This window comes from Miniopterus natalensis, chromosome 11 (genome assembly GCF_054644295.1).
Source record: "Miniopterus natalensis isolate mMinNat1 chromosome 11, mMinNat1.hap1, whole genome shotgun sequence".
Classification (NCBI taxonomy): domain Eukaryota; kingdom Metazoa; phylum Chordata; class Mammalia; order Chiroptera; family Miniopteridae; genus Miniopterus; species Miniopterus natalensis.
In genome coordinates this window covers 25145841-25165457 of record NC_142091.1, presented here as the reverse complement: position 1 = coordinate 25165457, position 19617 = coordinate 25145841, and the positions used below count along the sequence as shown (strand labels likewise).

Sequence of the window (19617 nt, the reverse complement as noted above, 5' to 3'; positions counted from 1 at the left end):
TCAGCATCGCCCCAGCAGGGCTTCCTCCTCACCCTGGCAGGACCAGTTTGTTCCAATAGCAGCAGGTGAATCCAAGTTGCTCCCCCCTCCCCGCCCCCCCAAAGTTCACAGAATCAGCCTCTTGAGAAAACTCCTCCCTGCCTGCCCTGGGCCATCAGCCCCAGTGGGCCAGTGCCGCCCCATCAGAGGCCTGGATCCCAGCCCCATGGACTCCTCCTCCAAGCTTCTAGGTTTTAATCATTCTTCCCGCTTCCCTTTGTTTCCCCAGCCCTTGGGTTGGGAACTGTGTCCTGCCCCCGTTCTCTCTGTGATACCTTAGGGTCCTCTTTTCACCTTTTCAGCTCTTCCGGACCTAGCCAGCCACTCTTTACATTAAATTATCTCTGTTCAAATCGCAGGTGTGGCGGTTGGTGTGGACTGCTCTCTGATTGATACGCTGAGTCTTGGAAACCTCGAGAGCTCTAACGAGAAGTCACTCCCTTCATAGGGGTTAGTGGGTCCTGTCTGAGTGGCCACCTTTCTGGAAGGAAGGCACCGGTGCATGGAACAGGTGGATGTATGAAGAGGCACTGCCTGTTCCAGAACATCTGGAGAGGCCGCATGATTGGGAGTTAGGAGGTAGACCTTTCACTGGATATTTTACAAATATCTCTCTCTTGTTGTTTAGAACTTTTTCACTTTTTCTCTAGGCTTTTTAAAATAACTGGGAGAGCCTTCAAGGACCACTTGGCTCCATCTCTTCATTTTATGGGTGAAGAGACCAGGTCCAGAGAGGTTGATAGCTGCTTGAATTGTTAATTAAAGCTGTCGTCTGGGCTGGCCCGCCTGTCTCTGGGCGCTCATTCCTGTGCATTTGTCACATCATGCTGCGTTTAGTTACATGCTCACCTTGGCCTTGCATGGGCTGATTCCAGATCTGATGGCTCTCAGAGCCACATGGGTGGGCTTGTGGGGTGCACTTTCTGGGGTTACAAGGCATAGGATATGGCCCTTCCACGCTGCCTCGTGACACATGTGTTCTATTTTTTTCTGGAAACTTCACATCTTAGATGCCACTGAGAAATGACGTTACGACTACGTGAAGGATATGTAAGTTTGCTTTGATGCCTTCTTGCCTTCTAAATGTCCAAGTCCCCCAAGCCTTAGGCTCTGAACTTTTTCCTTAGTTAAGCCCACTCTCTAGGTGATCTTACCTAGTCCTGACTTTAAGTTCATCCTGGTTTCCAGATTCGTCTCTTCAATCCTGCCCTGCTTTCCAGACACATATAGCCAGCTGCCTATGGATCACCTCCCCGGGATGCCAGGAGAAAACTCAGACTTGACATGCCTGGAACCAGACTGTTGTTCTAGCCCCTGCCTTCAGCCTGCTTCTCCTGCCGTGTTCTCCATCTCTGTTGGTGGCGCCACAGTTTGCCTCACTGCTCAGCTCAAAAAGCTTAGAATCACCCTTGATTTTTCTTTCCTTCACCTCTACACATAATCTGCAAACCCTGTGGGTCCAACCTTCAAAATGTGCCTAGAATCTAACTTCTCACCTGCTCCATTGCCCTACCCTACCTTCCGCCAGGCTACCCTGGCAGCCTCCTAACGGTCTCCCGTTTCAGCTCTTGCCATCTTTCATTCCGTTCTCCACATTACAGCCAGGCTGGACTTTTCCAGCTGCAGGCCAGAGAACTGGAAACGAACCGGTGAACCCTAGGATCACTCCAGCTTGCTGCCTGGAAGTACTTTCCAGACTGTCGTGCAACGGGGGAGAAGCTAAGCAAAATATAATGGCCTTGCTGAGCTGAGGCGAGACTGCAGTTGGGGGAGACTGAGGCAGCTAAAATTTGCAAAGGATAATAATGAAGACAAGGAGGGGCCACTCAGAGAAAGAAATCCCCCCGAGTCTTCTAACCCATCTCTTGCCTCTGGCCTTGCTCCTTAGGGTCATTTCTCAACAATCCAGCTGGGGTGTGTGAAACTGATCCCTTCACTCCGCCTTCTTGTAACTATTGTCTCTTCAGAAGAAAGCCCAAAGTCTTCATCTCAAAGAGCCGAGGACAGCACTGTGTCCTGTGTACTCTCCGCATTGCCAGCTGGCTGAGGTGCTGGAAGGCCAGAGTGAGAGGACTACTGAGCCTCACCTGCCATTCTCTGCAGTCCCTGAACCTGACCCCTGCTCCTGGGGCCTGGCTAAACAAAACTGCCCAGGAGGGAAGAAGGCCAGCCAAACGGTGGCAGTGCAATGCAGCAAGTGCCATCGTAAAAGCCAACACTGAATGTTCTGTAGGAAGCAGAGAAGAAGGGGCTTGACTATGCTGGGCATGGCAGGAGGCTGTGGGAGGAAATGATGCTTAAGTTGACTCTATAGGGTTGCACAGGAGTTTTGCAGGTGGTCAAGGTGAGAAAAGGCATTCTAGGCTGAGCACGCACTGTGGCACAGGTGCACAGGTGTCAGACGACAAAGGGCGTGATAGAGCATGCACCTGAGTCTGAATATATCCTGGCAGAGGAATCACTGGAGGGCTTTAGAATCAGATTTGTGTGTTGAAAGACGACTTTGCCAACAAAGATATGGATGGATTTAGGAGAGACCGGAGGCCAGAAACCAGTTAAGAGACCAGGCAAGAGATAAGGAGGAATAGAAATGCCACCCCTGGCTAATAGTGATTCAGAGCTTACTATATTCCAGGCACACAAGAGGCTCCCATTTTATCTCATTTCATTCTAACAACATTCCTATGAGGTGGGGAAACTGAAGCAGTTGGCCTAGGGTCATACAGTCAGTGAAAATCCCAGTTGTCGCTCCGGAGTTCATGTTCCACATACAAGGGATGGACTCTGGAGTCTTTCAGAATATTAAGTAATTAAGGGACAAGTTTCCATTTTCCCCCCAGAATGGTCAAGCTCCGAGTGCCTGATTTGGCTTGTGGGAGGGTTACCAGAAGCCAACCAATTTCCCCTGGGGCAGGGAGGACATGAGTCAGGCCATCTGGGCTGGTGGCTGGGCTGGTGCGAGTTTCCTCTGAACTCTGCTTGCTTTGTTTCTGTCTGGTCATACAATGCCACTGGGTTAGAGTTATGAGAATTACTGTGACAGGCGGTGACAGCATCATGCGTGACAGACACGCTCTCCAAATCGAAAGGAATGTTCCCCACGGGCCAAGTTTAGGGCACATAGGGTTCATCGGGAGGCCCAGAAAATACCATTTAAGTTTGTATTTCCCAGATCATTTCTGCTTAATAGGAATGCAAAGTTCATTTTAAGCTTTAAAAAAGCTGTGGTACATTTACACAATGGAATACTACTCAGCTGTAAAAACAACAAACCTGAAAACTTACCCTTTGTGTCAGCAGGGATGGACCTGGAGATGCTGCTGCTAAGTGAAATAAACCAGTCAGGGAAAGACACGTGCCATATGATCTCACTTATATGTGGAATCTAAGGAACAAAACAGGACCAGAGGCATGGAGACATGGAACAGACTGACAGAAGTCAGAGGGGAGGGTGTTGGGGGGCTGGATGAAAGAAGGTGAGGGGATTAAGCAAAAAAACATACATATAGATAAAACATAGACACAGACAAAGGTGTGGTGATAGCCGGAGGGAAAGGGAGGTGGGAGTAGGTGGAGGTGGCCAAAGTGGGGATAAATGGGGACGGAAAGATACTTTACTTTGGGGAATGGGCGCATGATGCAGTGTGCAGATGATGTTTTGTTGAGTTGTACACTTGAAATCCGTATGGTTTTGTGAACCAGGGTCACCCAAATAAATTCAATTAAAAAAAATCAAACACACAATTAGTGATATATTAGTGATGGCTGTATTATCATGCTTCTTTTGCCAAAATAGACTTGTTTGTGCTCCATTGGCAGCTGGATAAAGCAGAAGCAAAGCAAGCAGGACACCTTGCTCCTTGAGAACCTTTGTAAGTGGCTGAGAAAACTCCAGCGGCTCTGGTGTCCGCACAACTGGCCTGCAGGTCTCTCCCATGTGACAACGTTCACAGTGGCCTTGAACCTACTTGACTTCTGTGTCTTGCCGCATAAGTCCACAACTCCCACGTGAAATAAGAAAAAGGTTTTAACATTTTAAAGAAAAATTAAGTAGTTAAAATATAAATGTTTCATTGTTGACATTTTTATCATATTTAAACCTGTGGATCTCAAAGAATCACTTCACTTCCTTTAGCTCTCTGATCAAGGCCATCTTATCTGAGAGGTCTTCCTTACCCTTGACTATAAATACCAGCATTCCTTTGCCCTGCCCACCATTACCCCTAACCTTGTTGTCCTGATTTATTTTCCCCATAACACTTAGTAGCACCCAATAAATATATTGTTTGTCATCCATTTTTCCCTAATAATAAAAACTCCATGAGGGCAGGGCCTGTATTTTGTTCACTGCTCTGTCCCCAGTATCTAGAAGTTCTTGGCATATAGTAGATGCTCAACAAATATTCATGGCATACTGAATAAAAAACTCCTAGCCTACTTCTGATTACGCTAGCCCGATGTGTATTCGAAGTTCATGCTGATCTTCAAGCTGCATACTCAAAACTTTCCATTTCATTCCTCCCTTTTCCGCATTTCTTGCTGGTGGCTCTCCATTTGCAGTTATACCACTCCTCACATGGGGCAGAATTGTCTTTGATTTTGAAAATTATTCCTACTGTCAAAGACCTCAGTCATTAGGATGTGCAATATTATCTATTTCTCATAATTTTTAATCTTTTTATTTATTTATTTATTAAATTTATTTTTTTATTGTTGACAGTATTACAGCTGTCCCCCATTTTCCTCCCCACTTTGTCCCCAGACACCAAGCCCCTGCCCCACCCCAGGCCTCCACCACACAACTGCCTGTGGCCCTGGGCTATGCAAATATGTATGTAAGTTCTTCGGTTAGTCTCTTCCTGCCCTCCCCCCCTCCCCTCTGAGATCTGTCAGTCTGTTCCATGCTTCCGTACCTCTGGACCTATTTTGCTCGACAGTTTATTTTGTACCTTAGATTCCACATATAAATGAGATTATGTGATATTTGTCTTTCTCTAACTGGCTTCTTTCACTTAGCATAAGGTCAGTCCATGCTGTTGAAAAGAGTAAGAGATCCTTCTTTTGACAGCCCCATAGTATACTCTTGTTTCCATTGTAAGGATGCTCCTCTTAATAATCTCAATAAGTTCCTAAAACTATTTGAGCATAGCATGTGCCCCAACAATCTATCAGAGGGCAAATGACTGCCAATTCCAAGTACTGGTCAAGGATATTTTGGCTCCAGAGTTCAGCTTTGTTTTTGTGTGAAAGTTCACAAATAGAAGAGCTGCTCTCTTCCTAGGTAGGTATGGATAGTGTTAGGCTACTGCCCTGTCACCCGGTTCTGTAGTGTGTCTCCCGGAGGCCCTGAGAAGTCCTGCTTCCTCCTGTTGCTCCTGCTGGCCCCTCTGCTTGGAATGACCTCTCCTTTCCACTTGTCCAGCTCAAGCCCCTCTCCTCCAGAGGCCTCCCTTATCACGCCAGCCCACAGCATGGTGCCCTCTGGTTCTTTCCTCTAAGGGTTCTTGGTCTTACCTCTTCAGCCAGGCTCTGAGCAGTGAGATTCTATGGAAGGAACCCTTGGACTTGGCATCCAGAGTTCAGCTGTGAGCCTCCTATCGGCTTCATTGGGGGCAGCCACCTCTGAGCCTGTTTCGTCCTTGGTCAAATGGTGGTAATCATTTATCCCAGGACAATAAGACATGACTGTGTGAGGGTCAGATACAATCATGTAGAAAAAGAGCTTTGAAAACGATTCAGCCTATGTAAAGATTCCAGACTATCATTATAGGATTTTTTGTGTTATGCTCGTAAATGAAAAAACACAGTTTTTCTTTACACTACATATAACACTCTGCCTGCTTCTGAACTCTGGTCAGCAAGTGTGGGGTTTCTCCCGCACCAGGAAATTCTATGACACCAGCTTGGACTCCTACAATTCAACTCAATTCTGACAATACCTGGAGATAGTGTCAGGTTCACCAGATTATGGACTCAATCCTACCAGACTGCACCCCCCTCGTTACCTGTGCCTCTGACTACTGGCTATAAATCAGAGGTTCCCAGGGCCCCCTTCTCAGGCTCAATTAATTTGCTAGATTGGCTCACAGAACTCAGAAAACCAGTTTCCTTGCTAGATTACCAGTTTATTATAAATGACATAACTCAGGAAGAGCACCTCCATGTGTTCAACCTGAAGCTTTCTGAACCCTGGCCTTTGGGTGAGGGTAGAGGAAGAGGTGATGAAAATCCCAACTCTCCAGTCCTGGTTGGTTTCCCTGACAACAAGCCCCTATCCTGAGGAACTTTCTGGAAGTCACCTCATTAACACAAACTCAAGTTTGAAGGGGGCTTGTGATGAAAAGCAGAAGACATTCTTATTGCTCTTTTCACTTAGGAAATGCCAAGATATTAGGAGCTCTGTGCCAGAAAGGAAGGAAAACCAAACATATATGTTTCTTATTATAAATCACAATATCCCAATGCTGCATCGAGAACAGCCTGGCCCATACTAAGAACTTCATATAACCCCCAGCTGATGGGTGGTGGCCAGTGACACAGTATATTTCACCTACAGTTGCAAAATGAAATAACAGTGGATTGGCTTTGTTTCCTTTTGGGAACTTCCACCCCTGGGCCAGGCTGATGAAAGAGAGGAAGAAAAAAAAGAAAGAAGCCGAGTTTTTAAGAGCTCTGAGCTCAGCCTGTATAAACTACTACTTTGCATAATCACATTTCCTGAAACACTTTGCAGGCCAGATCGCTCTTTCATTCTTTCCTTTACTCACCCAGGAAACATTTACTGAGAGCCTGATATGCCTTGGGCACTGGGGAGACAGAAGTGAATGAGGCATGCAATCACTGCTGGGCTGAGGGACCCTGCACTTGAACGAGGCGGGCCCAGTGGTGGGGATACATCCAGGGAATGGAGGGGCCACCTAGTTCAAACCAGGGGGTTACAGATTATTCTGAGTATTGTTTGCCAGAAGGTAAGAGGGTGCAGTGGGCATGGGGCAGCACTTGGCAGGGCAAGAAACCATTCAATACAGAGGAATCCGTCAGGCTGTACTGTTGTTTTCCTGAACCCATGTTCCCGGCCACCGTAGGGCTGCACTGCTGGTTTGTTTACCAAGGGCCAGGTGGGCTGGTGCTTGTCTTGGTGACAAAAAGTATCTTCTTTACACCCACTCTCAGCATACTGCCCTGGAGCAAGAGGCCACATCAGGGTTCCACCATAAAGGGCCCTGTGCTTCTCAATAGTGTTTTACTTACTTTAGCCCTCTGGGGATGAGGCCACTGCTCAGACAATGACACTCAGGCCCAAGAAGAGCTAGTCCAACGCGACTCCAATCTTGGATGGTGTGGAGTTTTCTACACTGCTGCTTGGGCAGGTTGGGAAGCTCAAGGCCTCTTAAGGCTTTAATTCATCCACTAAAGCCATGGAGTGGATGAAGCCATGGCTCGAGGAAAGCCATTTCCCTTTCTTTTCTTTTCAAATACCATAAATTTCATAAACATTTAAATTCGAAATAATAAATTATTTTTTAATAAATGATAAAAATGAGCACTGCATATACTTGTTGCTACTGGGGTGTCATTGCTTCGGGCTCTCTCAGCAGACTGGGCTGGAACTATGTATGGGTGTGTAACAGCCCATGCACACACACGTACCTGTATTTCTGTATCTACCTATCTGCATCTCTGTTGCGCCAAACATGACTTATACGGATGTCCCTGACTCTGATTCAGTACTGCATGGATTGTTCTAGCCTCCCCCCTTTGCTTATCTGTAACGTCTTCCTTCAACGGTGAGAAACCTGGGTCCCACCACCCACCGTTCAACCCCATTCTATAGTCTCAGCAGGTCTGTAGTTCTTAACTCATACCACTGTGAGAAACAACTTTAGAGTACAGTGTTTATGTACATACAGTTTCCAGTCAAAACGACTTTTTCCAGTTTTTTTGGAGTTACTCAGGTTAGCTTCATTTTCTTCCCCTCGCTTTCTCTAATGCATCTCCCCTTTTACGATTATCCTCTGTCCATTTAACTTGGCAAAAAATGCCAGATGTTGGTTTGTCAATGAGCCTTTGAACCATGAAGTTTCTCCCAAGTCAGTGTAGACCTGCAAGTGCACTTCACCGGATATGGTAAACAGATGAGTCTTCTAGATGGTTTTTGTAAAATGGTAAAAATTTTTAAAATTTCACATATGTTTACATTTACACAAGTCATTCTTGCTTATTCTGGAAAATGTGGAAATTGTTATACTACAGCAAAGTGTGAGGAGTAAAATGGAAAGGCTTTCTAAACTCACTAAGGAGAGCTGTTTCCTCCACATTTCCAATAACATGTGTATCATATTATGTAAACACCTGTATCCTGCAGTTAAAAACAATTCTTAACATCTAGAATGAGTTGAGGGGGGGAAAGTCAGTCAACTGTGGTCTGGAAACCATGTAGTTTCCCTTGAGAGAGTAAGGAGTTTAAGAAGATGAGATGTGCTTGAAGACACAGAGACTGAAGTGAACATGCTCGCTCCCCATTTCTGCCTTGTGTCGGGCTGGCTGTGCACTGTGATTTTCCCTTTGCTGAAACACTTTCTTCCCAAACACTCAACCCTCCTTTCTCCAGGCACTTTTGCTTCACACATGGTAGGAACTCAGAAATACTGCCATGTAGCCAAAGAGTAGAACGTAAGCCAGCCTTGAAAAATCATCTGTTTCTCTTTAATTTCAGAGAACTATTTTCTATTTGGCAATAAATGCTCTTTTAGTGTGTTAATCATAAATCATTTGATGGTTTGTCCCACGTTTCAAATGTTGGTGGTGCTCTTCCCTCCTCCAAAGCCCTTGATGGAGCGAGTTAGCTGAGCCCTGGGTGTCCTGCGGGAATTCACAAGCTGGGGCCTTGCCCACGGGCAGTTCGGCTCGGTGCCTCCTCTGCCCACTTTATTGGCCACAGGAGGTACTTTGGTGTCTTTAACAGCAAATTCCTTTTACTCACCAAAGGAAGAACCACAAGAGGGACGTTTTGCCAGAGTCAGAAATCCTGTCTCCTTTCTTGCTTCAAATCTATCGCTTTACACAGAGGGTGTTTTAATGGAGAATAGCTAATAAAACATTTTGCTTATATTTGTTTTTCTTCCCAGGGAGACAGTAATTGGGCCACATACAGTCATTCTGTCTGGTGGTTTGGTGCACCAACTGTGCTAAAGATGTCCCCTCCCTAAGCCCAGTTTCCTGGGGGTGGGGAGAGGGGAGTGGAAGAGGGGGGTGACTCCCTAGCAGCATTGCCAGGGCTGAGCTAGTGCAGCACTGGGCCCAGTGCAGGGGACTTAGTCCATCTCTCTTCCCAGCTGTGTGGGTCTGGCTTCGTGTCAGTGGGAGAGCTAAAGGGAAGCCAAAGAAACAGCCTGGGTTAGCAGAGCGCTCCGGCGTTGATGACATCAGCAGAGCCACCCTGTTCATTTGAGGAGGTCGTTTCTGCGCAGGTGGCGTGCCCAGAGGAAAGTGTGTGTTGGGGGGCGGGACTGCCATGGCTTGTATGGTGGATACTGAGTTCTCAGGAATGTTTGCTGCAATGACAGTAAAGAAGCCTGAAAAGGAAAACCTCTGATTCCTGCTAAAAACTTAAAAAACATAAATCAAAGCAGAACAAAAGAACAGGTGAGTAGCTCTTAACCTGTCTCATCCCAAATGTTTCTACTTCTCTGATGGTTTGGAAAAAAATCTCTTGGACTCTCATGGCTTAAGTGAAGCGGCTCCTACCTCATCACTGAGTCATGCAGTGTTTCTCAACGTGTGCTCCATGGAATATTGGCCCCATAAAAATTGTTCCGAGAGAAAAGGGCTTTGTGGTCAAATAGGGCTGGGAAATTGGGCATTTACTATTCTTCTTCTGGAGGTCAGCAGTGCACACTGGCTTTGTAAAGGCTGACAAGTCCTGCAGCAGAGAAACCCATTAAACTTTGTTTAACCCAGTGTATTTAAAATTAATTTGACCAGAGTCCCTGCCTCCCCTTTTTTTGTAAATGAAAAACACCTAATATGATCCTAGGAACTAGTTAGTGTCTAAGCAATAAGCTCCAAGGTCCACTGGAGAGTAGTCTAGAATACAAATGTTGGAATCAGGCCCAAATTCAAAACTAGATTCATTCATTTCAGACAGGAACTGAACCTCTCTGAGCCTGCATTTCCTCATGTGCAATACGGCATTAAAATGCCACTTGCTTTATAGGATTAACTGAGACAATGTAGATAAAGTGCTGGGCACAGGGCCTGGAATATAATAACACCCAATGCATTGAAGCGTCTATTATTATATTACGTATTTTTTATTTCTATGATTGTACATTCCTATGACTCTGTTTATCATTCCTAGAGATCATTTGGAGGAAATGTCAACCTTTATTCTAGCAAAGCAGATGAAGTTTTCAAAACTGTTGTCCTTTTATATAAACCTACTCTGGTAAGAAAGCCGGGGGCTTTTTCCCCAGCTTCTCAGAACTCTGGAGATTGACATTCACCAAATCCAGTCCTTCTGAAACCTGGGGGACTCTCCTTCGTCTGTCAATCAGTCGTGATTTCTTAGGCTGTTTACAGACCAGTTATGTTCACCTGAAAGAAAAAAATTAAGCCCAAAGTGGCAAGTAATGGCATTTCCTAGTTACCTCTGGGGTTGTGAGGCTAGAGCAGGAGAGAGATGGTGTGGAACAGGTCAGGGGCAAGTGACTTGAAAATTCCCGGGTTCTAGAAGCACCCACCTGTCCTTTTCGGATGCAGGTACCACAGTAGACGTCACAGAGCCCACTGATGACTTGGCTAAGGCAGAGCAGGGCTTCGACCACGCCGATCCCTAAGAGGATGGAGAACAGGACCACGTTCCACAGGACGATGTGCTCAGGCTCTTGGCACGTGGCCCAGGAGGGCTGGTTGAATAAGTAGTTGTCCCTGTCAGGTCAGAGGGGAAAATGAGCCTGGCTTTGAGAGACAGGAAAGGGAGGGGGTGCTACTTACAAGTCTAACACAGGAGCTTCCAAAGCTTTAGGGGCTTCATTGCTCTCATCTTCATAAAGACAGCAGCTTTACTGCTGCTCCCTGGGGGAAGGTTGAACACACCCCTTCCCTCCGATAGCACAGTATCTCAGCAGGCATTGTGGATGCAGGCATAGCATATGAGCAAAGCAGAGCACAGAGAAGGGGAATTCCTGGGCTCACGATATTCGTGGCTGTTATGAGGGTCTCAGAGGCAGCGGGAATGGTTAAGAGCTTGGGCATAGAAGTCCCAGAGGCCCAGGTCCTAACTCCAGCTTCCTTACTAAAAAGTTCTACATAAGTTTCCTGAATGTTTCTGTACAGCAGATTCCTTATGTATAAAATGGGGCTAAAAATGGCGTTAAGACCCTGGCCGGGTAGCTCAGTTGGTTAGATATGCCAAGGTTGTGAGTTCCATCCCCCGTCAGGGCTCATACAAGAATCATCTAATGAATGCATCAGTAAGTGGAACAACAACCACTGCTGATGCTGATCTCTCCCTTCCTCTCTCCCTCCTTTCTTCTCTCTCTCCCCCCCTTCCTGTTTTCCTCTCTTTCTCTAAAAACTCAATTTGTAAAAATGCCATCAATACCATAGAGTGGTTGGGAGGCTTAGATAAGGTGTTGGCACGTTGCCTGCCAGGCAGTAGGCAATATATTTTAGTTATAATTATCATAGAAAGGCGAAGTCTAGAGGTCTAGGGTAGCTTCAGAGGGAATGCTGGAGTTACCAGGCCTTGAAGGAGACAGCAGCAGAGAGCAGAGCAGTGAATGGTAAAAAGAAATAGCACATGAGCAAAAACTGTAAGGGAAATTTGGGGTCTGAGTGTACTAATTGGATAAAGAGAATATGGAATAATTTTCAGGCCATATTTCACAGAGCTGTATATTATTTGACATTTCTGTCTCTATTTTGTTCTACCTTCACCCATATTCATGCCCCCATCTATTGAGTTCCCAATGAGATCGCAAATTCCTGAAATGTAAAGATTTCTTGGCCTTATCAGCATCTTTACATTTTACAAAAACCCCTTTGGCTAATCTATGGCAAAAGGATTGAAGGGCAGAATGGAACTGGGATACTGTTGCTTCCTAAATTTGGCCAGGAGCTTCCCAAGTGTAACCTGAAACCAGCCCGCATAGAGGGAGGGTAGGGAGAGGCTGAAGAAACAGGCTGACCGCTCCGATGGGTAGGTGCAGGTTTGATAAGCAAGGGGATTTAGTTACGATACTTGTATAGGATGGCCACAAGATGAGTAGGTCTCCACACTCACCCACCAGCATCTTAAAAGTTTTTATAGAGAGGCCCTAACTGGAGTCAGTCAAGTATACTGTCCAGATAGTCTCAACATCACATTGCTTTCTCCAGGCTGTATCCTTGGAACAGCTTCTGGAGGTGGGGAAGGCAAATGGATGCACATTTCAAGGACAGGGGAGGGGCTGAGGAGCCTCCAACTGCCCAGGTCTAGCTTGAATGTCAACTGGTGGTCAACAGATACTTGTTGGAGGGCTGTTGTAGGTGTGGAGGTAGATGGTGTTGGAGATTGGGAACAGGGTGATAACAGACTAGGTGAAAAGCAACGTATATTCAAGATATATTGTCAGGGTAGAACTGACAAGATTTGGTAACGGATTGAACAGGGGGAGTGAGAAGACAGAAGAATCAAAGACAACTCACAGCTTTTAGGTGACATTTACTAGAATGGCAATGGCTGACAGGAGATTTGTAGACATAGAGTTTTGGACATATTAATATTGAAATATTGTAAGGAAATTTCAAGAGGAAATTTTAAGGAGGTAATTAGAAATTTGGGTCAAGAATTCAGAAGATTTAGGTTTGAAATAGACATTTTGGGATTATTTACATGGGTAGATGGATGGTTCTGATAGCCAGGGGGATGGATGAGATCTGCCAGGTAGAGAGATCATGAAATGAGAAGAGAAGCAGGGTCTTTCTCAATAAATTGGTGTTTGGTTTCTTTCTGTGTTTCTTTAGAAAAATAAATATGCATCATCATCACAGGATCCAGACATTTCAGGATATTTGTGCAACTCTAAATTTGGTACTTATCTCCCCAGTTTGATTGTGAACTACTTGCAAATAGGCATGTTGTCTTATCCTTCCTTTGTACTCCCTTCTCCTATCACAGTGCCTAACAAATACTAAGCAGGCCCTCAGCACATACTCAGTTGCATTTAATAACTGGGGCTAATTCATGGGCACTTCTTGCCTTGGCCAATCACCTCCTAGAGATTATTGATTTGGGAGTAGGTGTGGAGAGAGGAACAAGGCACTAGGTATGAATGAAAGTGCCTGACCCCGTTACTGGATGGTCAATACTGAGGGCACATACTCTTTGTGGTCATCAGCTGTATCATCATTAGGTGTTAGGCACTGACCCAAGACCATGAATGCTACTCACTCCAGGCTGTCATTCCTGAACGGGTAGGTGTAGTTTCCACTGCCTGTGTCACAGAAGGGGCCGCTGAGCAAACCCAGTGAAGAAATGATCACGCAGTACACAGCCCCCATAGTGCCCTGTATGGCCAGAAGCACAGGGAACAGCATCTACAATGGAACAGAGTCAGAAATTCAGTGCAGCAATGGGAAGGGAGGTGGTGGGAAACAAGCTTTTTACAGACGCATCCCAAGTTTCCTGCAAATGGAAGCAGGTCCAAATCTTTTCTTGCAGATGCCAGGCCAGGTAGGTGTTTTTGTTTTGTTTCCCAAATGTACAAAAAGTGGTGTTAGAGCTGAGACACCCTCTGTCCATTTATCTACCCCAGTTACAATCCTAAAGAATGAGATAATTCACTACTAAACTGTAAGTGGTGAGTGGTGAGTGTAACCCCCCCAGTGCCTACATATTGCCTGGTACATAAAGCATGTGTATTGTCAATCCCCTGTCTGCACTCTTGGTACAATTGTAATTGGCCTCTGCACTGTTTTCCTCCAGTCGTGGGTGAGGCCTCACCCAGGAGTGACTGACCAATGGATGCTGCACCCTAAATGAAACTTATTTGTCTTCCTGCTGTTTGGTGTTAGTGTTTGTTGTATGGTTTGGTGAATAAATGAATAATTGCTTTTCTAAAGCCTGAGTCAGTGACCAACTGAGGGGTTACACTGTGTATAAACTCCATAAATATATGTTGACTGGGTGGGTGGGTGAGTGAGTGTCACAGTGAGGCAAGTGTCAAGGAAAGGTGACCTTCTGGCATATTAGCACATTACTGAATAGGGGTAAAGCTGAAGGACCTGCTTGCTTCAAAGCATGATCTTTTATTCCTGACACGTCCATGCTGTGTCCCTCTTACTACAGGGAGTAAGGCAAGGGGACAGCTGGAGCTGAGTGGAGTGACTCAGGAAGCCCCTTGGAGATGGTCCTCAGTGCAGGGTTAAGGCCTCTGCAGAGGGTCTGATTGGAAGCTGCAGGGTTGGGACAGGGAACTTTTGGAGCAGAAAAGAGAAATGAGATGGTGTGTGAACTAGAAATGGAAAAGCAACGGACAGCTTGCTGTGATCAGGGACAAGATCAGGAACAAGAAATAAATACGTAATGGATGAACTTACAGAGTGGCAACTTTTTGTTCTTCACAGGGCATTTTAAGAGAATTCCTGTGAAGGTGTTTTCGAGACTATAATCTTCAATGTCCCTTCTTGCTTGAATCCCAGTTCTATGATGTGTTACACCATTCGCTAACAGGGAAATAGGAAAGCCAAAGGATGTGAAGGTCCTAGACCTCCTCACAGACAGACAGACAGACAGACAGAAGCACAAACAATCAAACCCTAGCAGGCTGGTCTACCAGAGCTCTGTGTCCACTACAAAGGACTGTGCTCACACCTCTCCAGGCTCGTTTTTCCTGGGATCTCTTTTGGCTAGGGCCCTACATAATATCACTATGCTTCAAAAGGAGCATTGGTCAATAGTCTATCCTTCAGAAGAGCCAAAGCACATGGTCTAGGAAATAAGCCCTTTGGGGGTGGGAGTAGGTAGGAGGTTAAACATTCTGTAGAATCCACAGAACTTACCCCACATCTGTGGGCACAGCAGCCCCCTCCACCTCCTCTCAACAGCATTAGCGCTGGCACCATAACCTGTGGCAAAATAAAATAAAACAAAAATAAAAACTCTTGTAATGAAGGGAATATTACCTTTTAGGAACAAGATTTCGACTGTGTCTCTAGTTATTAAAAATGTCTAATGATTCCTCATTGTCTGAAGAATAGTGCATAGTCCCTGGACTTTGTGTACATGAGCCTTTCATGGTCTCACCTCTCCTCCATCACTTAGACCTCCTGACGCACCAGTTTATGGCCTCCCAGATAGACCCAGGACTTTCCTGCTTTGGGGCCTTGAGTATGCCTTTCACCCTTGGCCATCAGGTAAATTCATCTTCACCCGCAAAAGGTTAGTTTAGATGTTATATCTTGTGGTAGGCTGAACAAATGCCCCCCTCCCAACCCCAAAGATATATTCACTTCCTAATCCTGGGACCTGTGATATTACCATATATAACTAATGATGTTGTTAAACTGGGGTCTTACCAGGAGTTTATCCTGGGTGGGCCCTAAATACGATCACATGCAGAAGGAGCTTTGAGAGACCAGCACAGAGGAGAAGGCAGAGGCAGAGACTGTGAAGATAGAGGTGGAGGCTGGAGTGATGCAGCCACAAGTCAAGGAATGCCAGCAGCCACCAGAAGCTGGGAAAGGCAGGGGATGGATTGTCCCCTAGAACACAGAACATGGGGCTCTGCCAACACATTCAGTTAGAACTCTGGCCTTAAGAACTGTGAGAGAATAAGTTTCTGATGCTTTAAGCCACCAGGTTTGTGGTAATCGATTATAGCAGCCATGAGGCACCACATGCCCTGTTTGTAGTTTTCAGTGGCCCCCCACCAGTTAAAGTGAATGGTTCCTTCCTTCCCACCACTCTGTCCCATTGCACCGAGTCTGCTTCATTCTCCTCCTGTTGGGCTCTGAGCTCTGGGGGCAGCAGCTCTTACCCCAGTCCCCCACACAGAATCAGACCCAAGGACCCAGGGTGGTAAAATTTGTGATGACACTTCCCCCTGTTTCTTCTGGCAGTGTGGGGTAGGAGAAAGGGTACAGGCATGCTAGGACCATGAGCCAGGAACAAGAAATAGATACATAGTGGATGAACTTGACTTAATGGAAAAAATCACCTCACCCTGAGAAAGGGTTGGTACGTGTTTGCTGATACAAGCATCTGAGAGATCCCCAGCCCCCATCCTCATCAAGATGACTAAGACATATCTTGGAGAAAATACGATTGGTCTGTGGTTGATGCTGAAGATGATAGTCTGAGGCTGGGTGTGCGAAGATGAGGGTGCAAACTCATTTGACTTTAGAGACACTGCAGGTAATTTTAAGTAAAAAAGTGTGTCCTGGTAGAATATACTAGGGAGTGGTGGGGACTGTGGAGAACTGGAAGGTGCATACCCCTCCCCAGAGTATCCAAGTCACTGTAAAGCAAAATATGCAGACACGGCACTAAACTCCCAACTGGTGTGCAAGTTTTGTGAACCCTTGATGAGAGCAGGGGTATTGACAATGGCCTCTAGTAAAAGGAGAACCACAGGATTTGACAGTGTGCATCTACTGTGCTGGAGAAGAGTGTGCTGAGTTTTCCTGATTATCAGCTCTCTCTTTATAGTGCAAGTGGGTGTATCTGACTCCACAGCACTAGGTGCAAGGATGGTTTGACCTCCCCTTGCTCTGATTCTCTTATGGCTGACATTGAATGAACAGTAGCTAGGAGCCAGACTTGGGACTGGGTGCTCTCTACGTGATCTTATACAAGGCTCACCGTAACCGTAGCAGATGGCGATTATTGATATCCCCATTTTACAGAGATTTTAGAGAGATGCAGCGCCGTGCCTAAGAGCTCACAGCTCAAATACACCCTCTTCTCTCCAACACCATGGCCATTGCCTTAGTTTGTTCCAGAGCCAGGCACATAGAGGGGACATGAAAGACTGATGGAAAAAAAGAAGAGAAAGAGGGACTGGCTCTCTGTGTTTTAACTTTATGCAGCTTCATGGACTGGTTCTGTCCTGTTTATGTTAACCCTAGTTCACTGGGAATATACAAATGCAACCATTTTCCCAGGAGTTCCAGAAGGTTGTGTTGGAAAGCTAGAGCGAGGGTTGGACAAGCCCATGGGGTTGAGGGATGCTGTGGAGACAGGGTGTCAGGTCCCTGATTGAGCCGGGCTCCCTCTGTTTCCCTCCTGATCACAGAATGTTTTCCCTCTGAGTCACTCTCTTCAAATACATGTTCTGAGATTTTGCTATTAGGAAACGAGGATCTCAAGCTGCCTGATTCCTTTCAATAGTCACTGTATTTGCTCATTTATATTTTGAGAGAAGTTGGGTGTTGATGTTCCTATATAGTATACAGTTGAAGAGAGTGAATTTAGGAATTTGCTTAGTGGTCGAGCTGAGAAATGGGAATCTATGGTGCAGAAATAAGTAGTGACGATAAGAGGCAGGAGACAAGCACTGGTGGGTCCACAGACAAGGTGGAGGAGCTGGGAACCTGAACCAGGAAAGAGGACAGATTGCATTTTACTGTTGCCAGGGATGTGGGGGCACCTACATACATGCAGCTCAGGGAGGTCACACAGTGGGTCAGGGCAGACTCATCTGAGCAGGGTCTGTTAAACTCTTAGGCCTGTGCTGCCCCTTAGGAAGGGCTGTGAGCTGAGAAACAGTCAACTTTGGCCCAGGTATTGCTGGTATAGATGTTCTCTTGTTCAGGAAGGTTCAGCCACTGCCATGGATGGGATGGGTGGGCAGTCAAAGGATGCACCTTGAGACATCAATATGTCTAATACTGTGTGGGGAGAAAAAGCAGGAAGGGAGGTGGTCCCCTTTTTTTGAGGCTTCTTTATGCCCCATACATTCATCCATTTATCAAGCGCTTACTCAGTGCCTGGCATTAGGGTCTCACATAATCAGTCTTTTCAAAAGGGACTACTGGCCCGGCTGGGCGTGGCTCAGTGGTTGAGCATCTACCTAGGATCCAGGCGATCGGGGTTCGTATTCCTGGTCAGGGGCACATGACATGCCCAGGTTGCAGGCTCGATCCCCAGTTGGGGGCCTGCAGGAGGCAGCCGGTCAATGACTCTCATCATTGATGTTTCTATCTCTCTCTCTCCTTCTCCTTTCCTCTCTGAAATCAATAAAGATATATTAAAAACAACAAAAAAAGGGACTACTGGGAGAGGAGGAACCAAATGAAAACAAAGGTGGAAAGGAAGGAAAACTCGGTGTCTACCTCAGAGGGTAACAGACTAAAACCTGTGGGCTAAATCTAGCAAGTTGTCTGTTTTATAAGTAAAGTTTTATTGGAATATAGCCACACCCATTTGCTTAAATATTGTCTATGGCTGTGTTTGCCCCAGGATGACAGAGCTGAGTAGTTGAAACAAGAGACCACATTGCTGGCAAAGCTGGAAATTTTTACCATCTGGCCTTTTACAGAAAAAGTTTGTTAATCCCTTAATTATGCCTAAGGAAGCCTTGATGGGAGTGACATCATTTATATTTCAAGATGGTAATCTTGAAACCTGATGAACTTGACAAATACTCAGTTATTTTGCTTTTTATAAAGTGTATCTTTCATGCAATTAACAAGCACATATTAAGCTCTAGCCTCAGCCCACACTTTTATAGGTAGGTACCTAGAGGCAAAGGTTAATGAGATTTGGACTCTGTTCTGGAGGAGCTCACAGCCTAAAAGGGGAATTGGGGACATAAAAAGATGCTTGCAGTGTGATGTGTCAGGCACAGTGTGGAAACTGGTTACGTATCACATGTTGTGGGTGCAGAAGAGAGGCAGCCAGCCATGCTCCGGGGGCCCAGGGAAGGTGGCCCCAAGATGAGACAATTGCTCTATGACTAGCAGGGTGTTTGGGGGCACCCTTCACCTGGAGGAGGTAAACTAGCTAAACCTCATTCTTACCAAGAGTCCAGCTCCAAGAAAGCCGTGGAAAAACCAGACCAAGTCTGTGATCTTGGCAGGCTCCAGCACCTGCCCATTGGGAAAGTACAGCAGGAGGTTGGCAATGATGGCAGCAGTGGCCAGGGGCAAGAGCAGCATGCCCGTGTACCTGGAGCTGGTCTCAGAGCACATGGTGACTCCTCCCTGGAAGAGAGAGAGAAAGCAACCAGGAAGCTTTGGAATCAGGAGGAATCAAGAAAGAGGGCACCTGCCAGACACAGAGGCCCAAGAGCAAAGTGCCACGCCCACCTTCCCACCTTTACCACTGATAGACGGTGTGACCTGAGAAGCCACGCCACATCTCTGAGCCTCAGTTTCCTCTGAAAAGCAGAGAAAAGATCGACCTCTTAGATGGTGGTGTATGGACCAAAGGAAGTAAAATCCATGTGAAAGCAGCTGGCTCATAGTAGATGTCCCATAGGCTTTCTTTAAAGGACTGGGAGGACTGAGGTTATGTTTAGGAAACTGCTGGTATCCTGTTCTGGTTCATTCATCCACTCCAGAGGAATTCCCATAGTGACTATGAACTAGGTC

General features: G+C 46.1%; 1 protein-coding gene across 1 annotated transcript; it reads right to left on the bottom strand.

Annotated features, from left to right (window-relative positions):
• Nucleotides 1-10614: 10614 nt before the first annotated feature.
• Nucleotides 10615-19215, bottom strand: LOC107532362 (transmembrane 4 L6 family member 1-like). The gene is made up of 5 exons (XM_016206696.2): nt 19045-19215; nt 15085-15150; nt 13475-13620; nt 10782-10968; nt 10615-10635 (listed from the first exon to the last, which is right to left on the bottom strand). Exons 1-5 carry the CDS (start codon nt 19213-19215, stop codon nt 10615-10617), a joined length of 591 nt encoding a protein of 196 aa, XP_016062182.2.
• Between the last annotated feature and the right edge of the window lie 402 nt (nt 19216-19617).

Coding starts and splice junctions, on each gene's coding strand:
- LOC107532362 (XM_016206696.2), bottom strand. CDS start 19,215: ATGTGCTCTGAGACCAGCTCCAGGTACACGGGCATGCTGCTCTTGCCC. Junction 15,151..19,044: donor TTCTTGGAGCTGGACTCTTG/GTAAGAATGAGG, acceptor ATTTTGCCACAG/GTTATGGTGCCAGCGCTAAT. Junction 13,621..15,084: donor GCTGTGCCCACAGATGTGGG/GTAAGTTCTGTG, acceptor GTTCCATTGTAG/ATGCTGTTCCCTGTGCTTCT.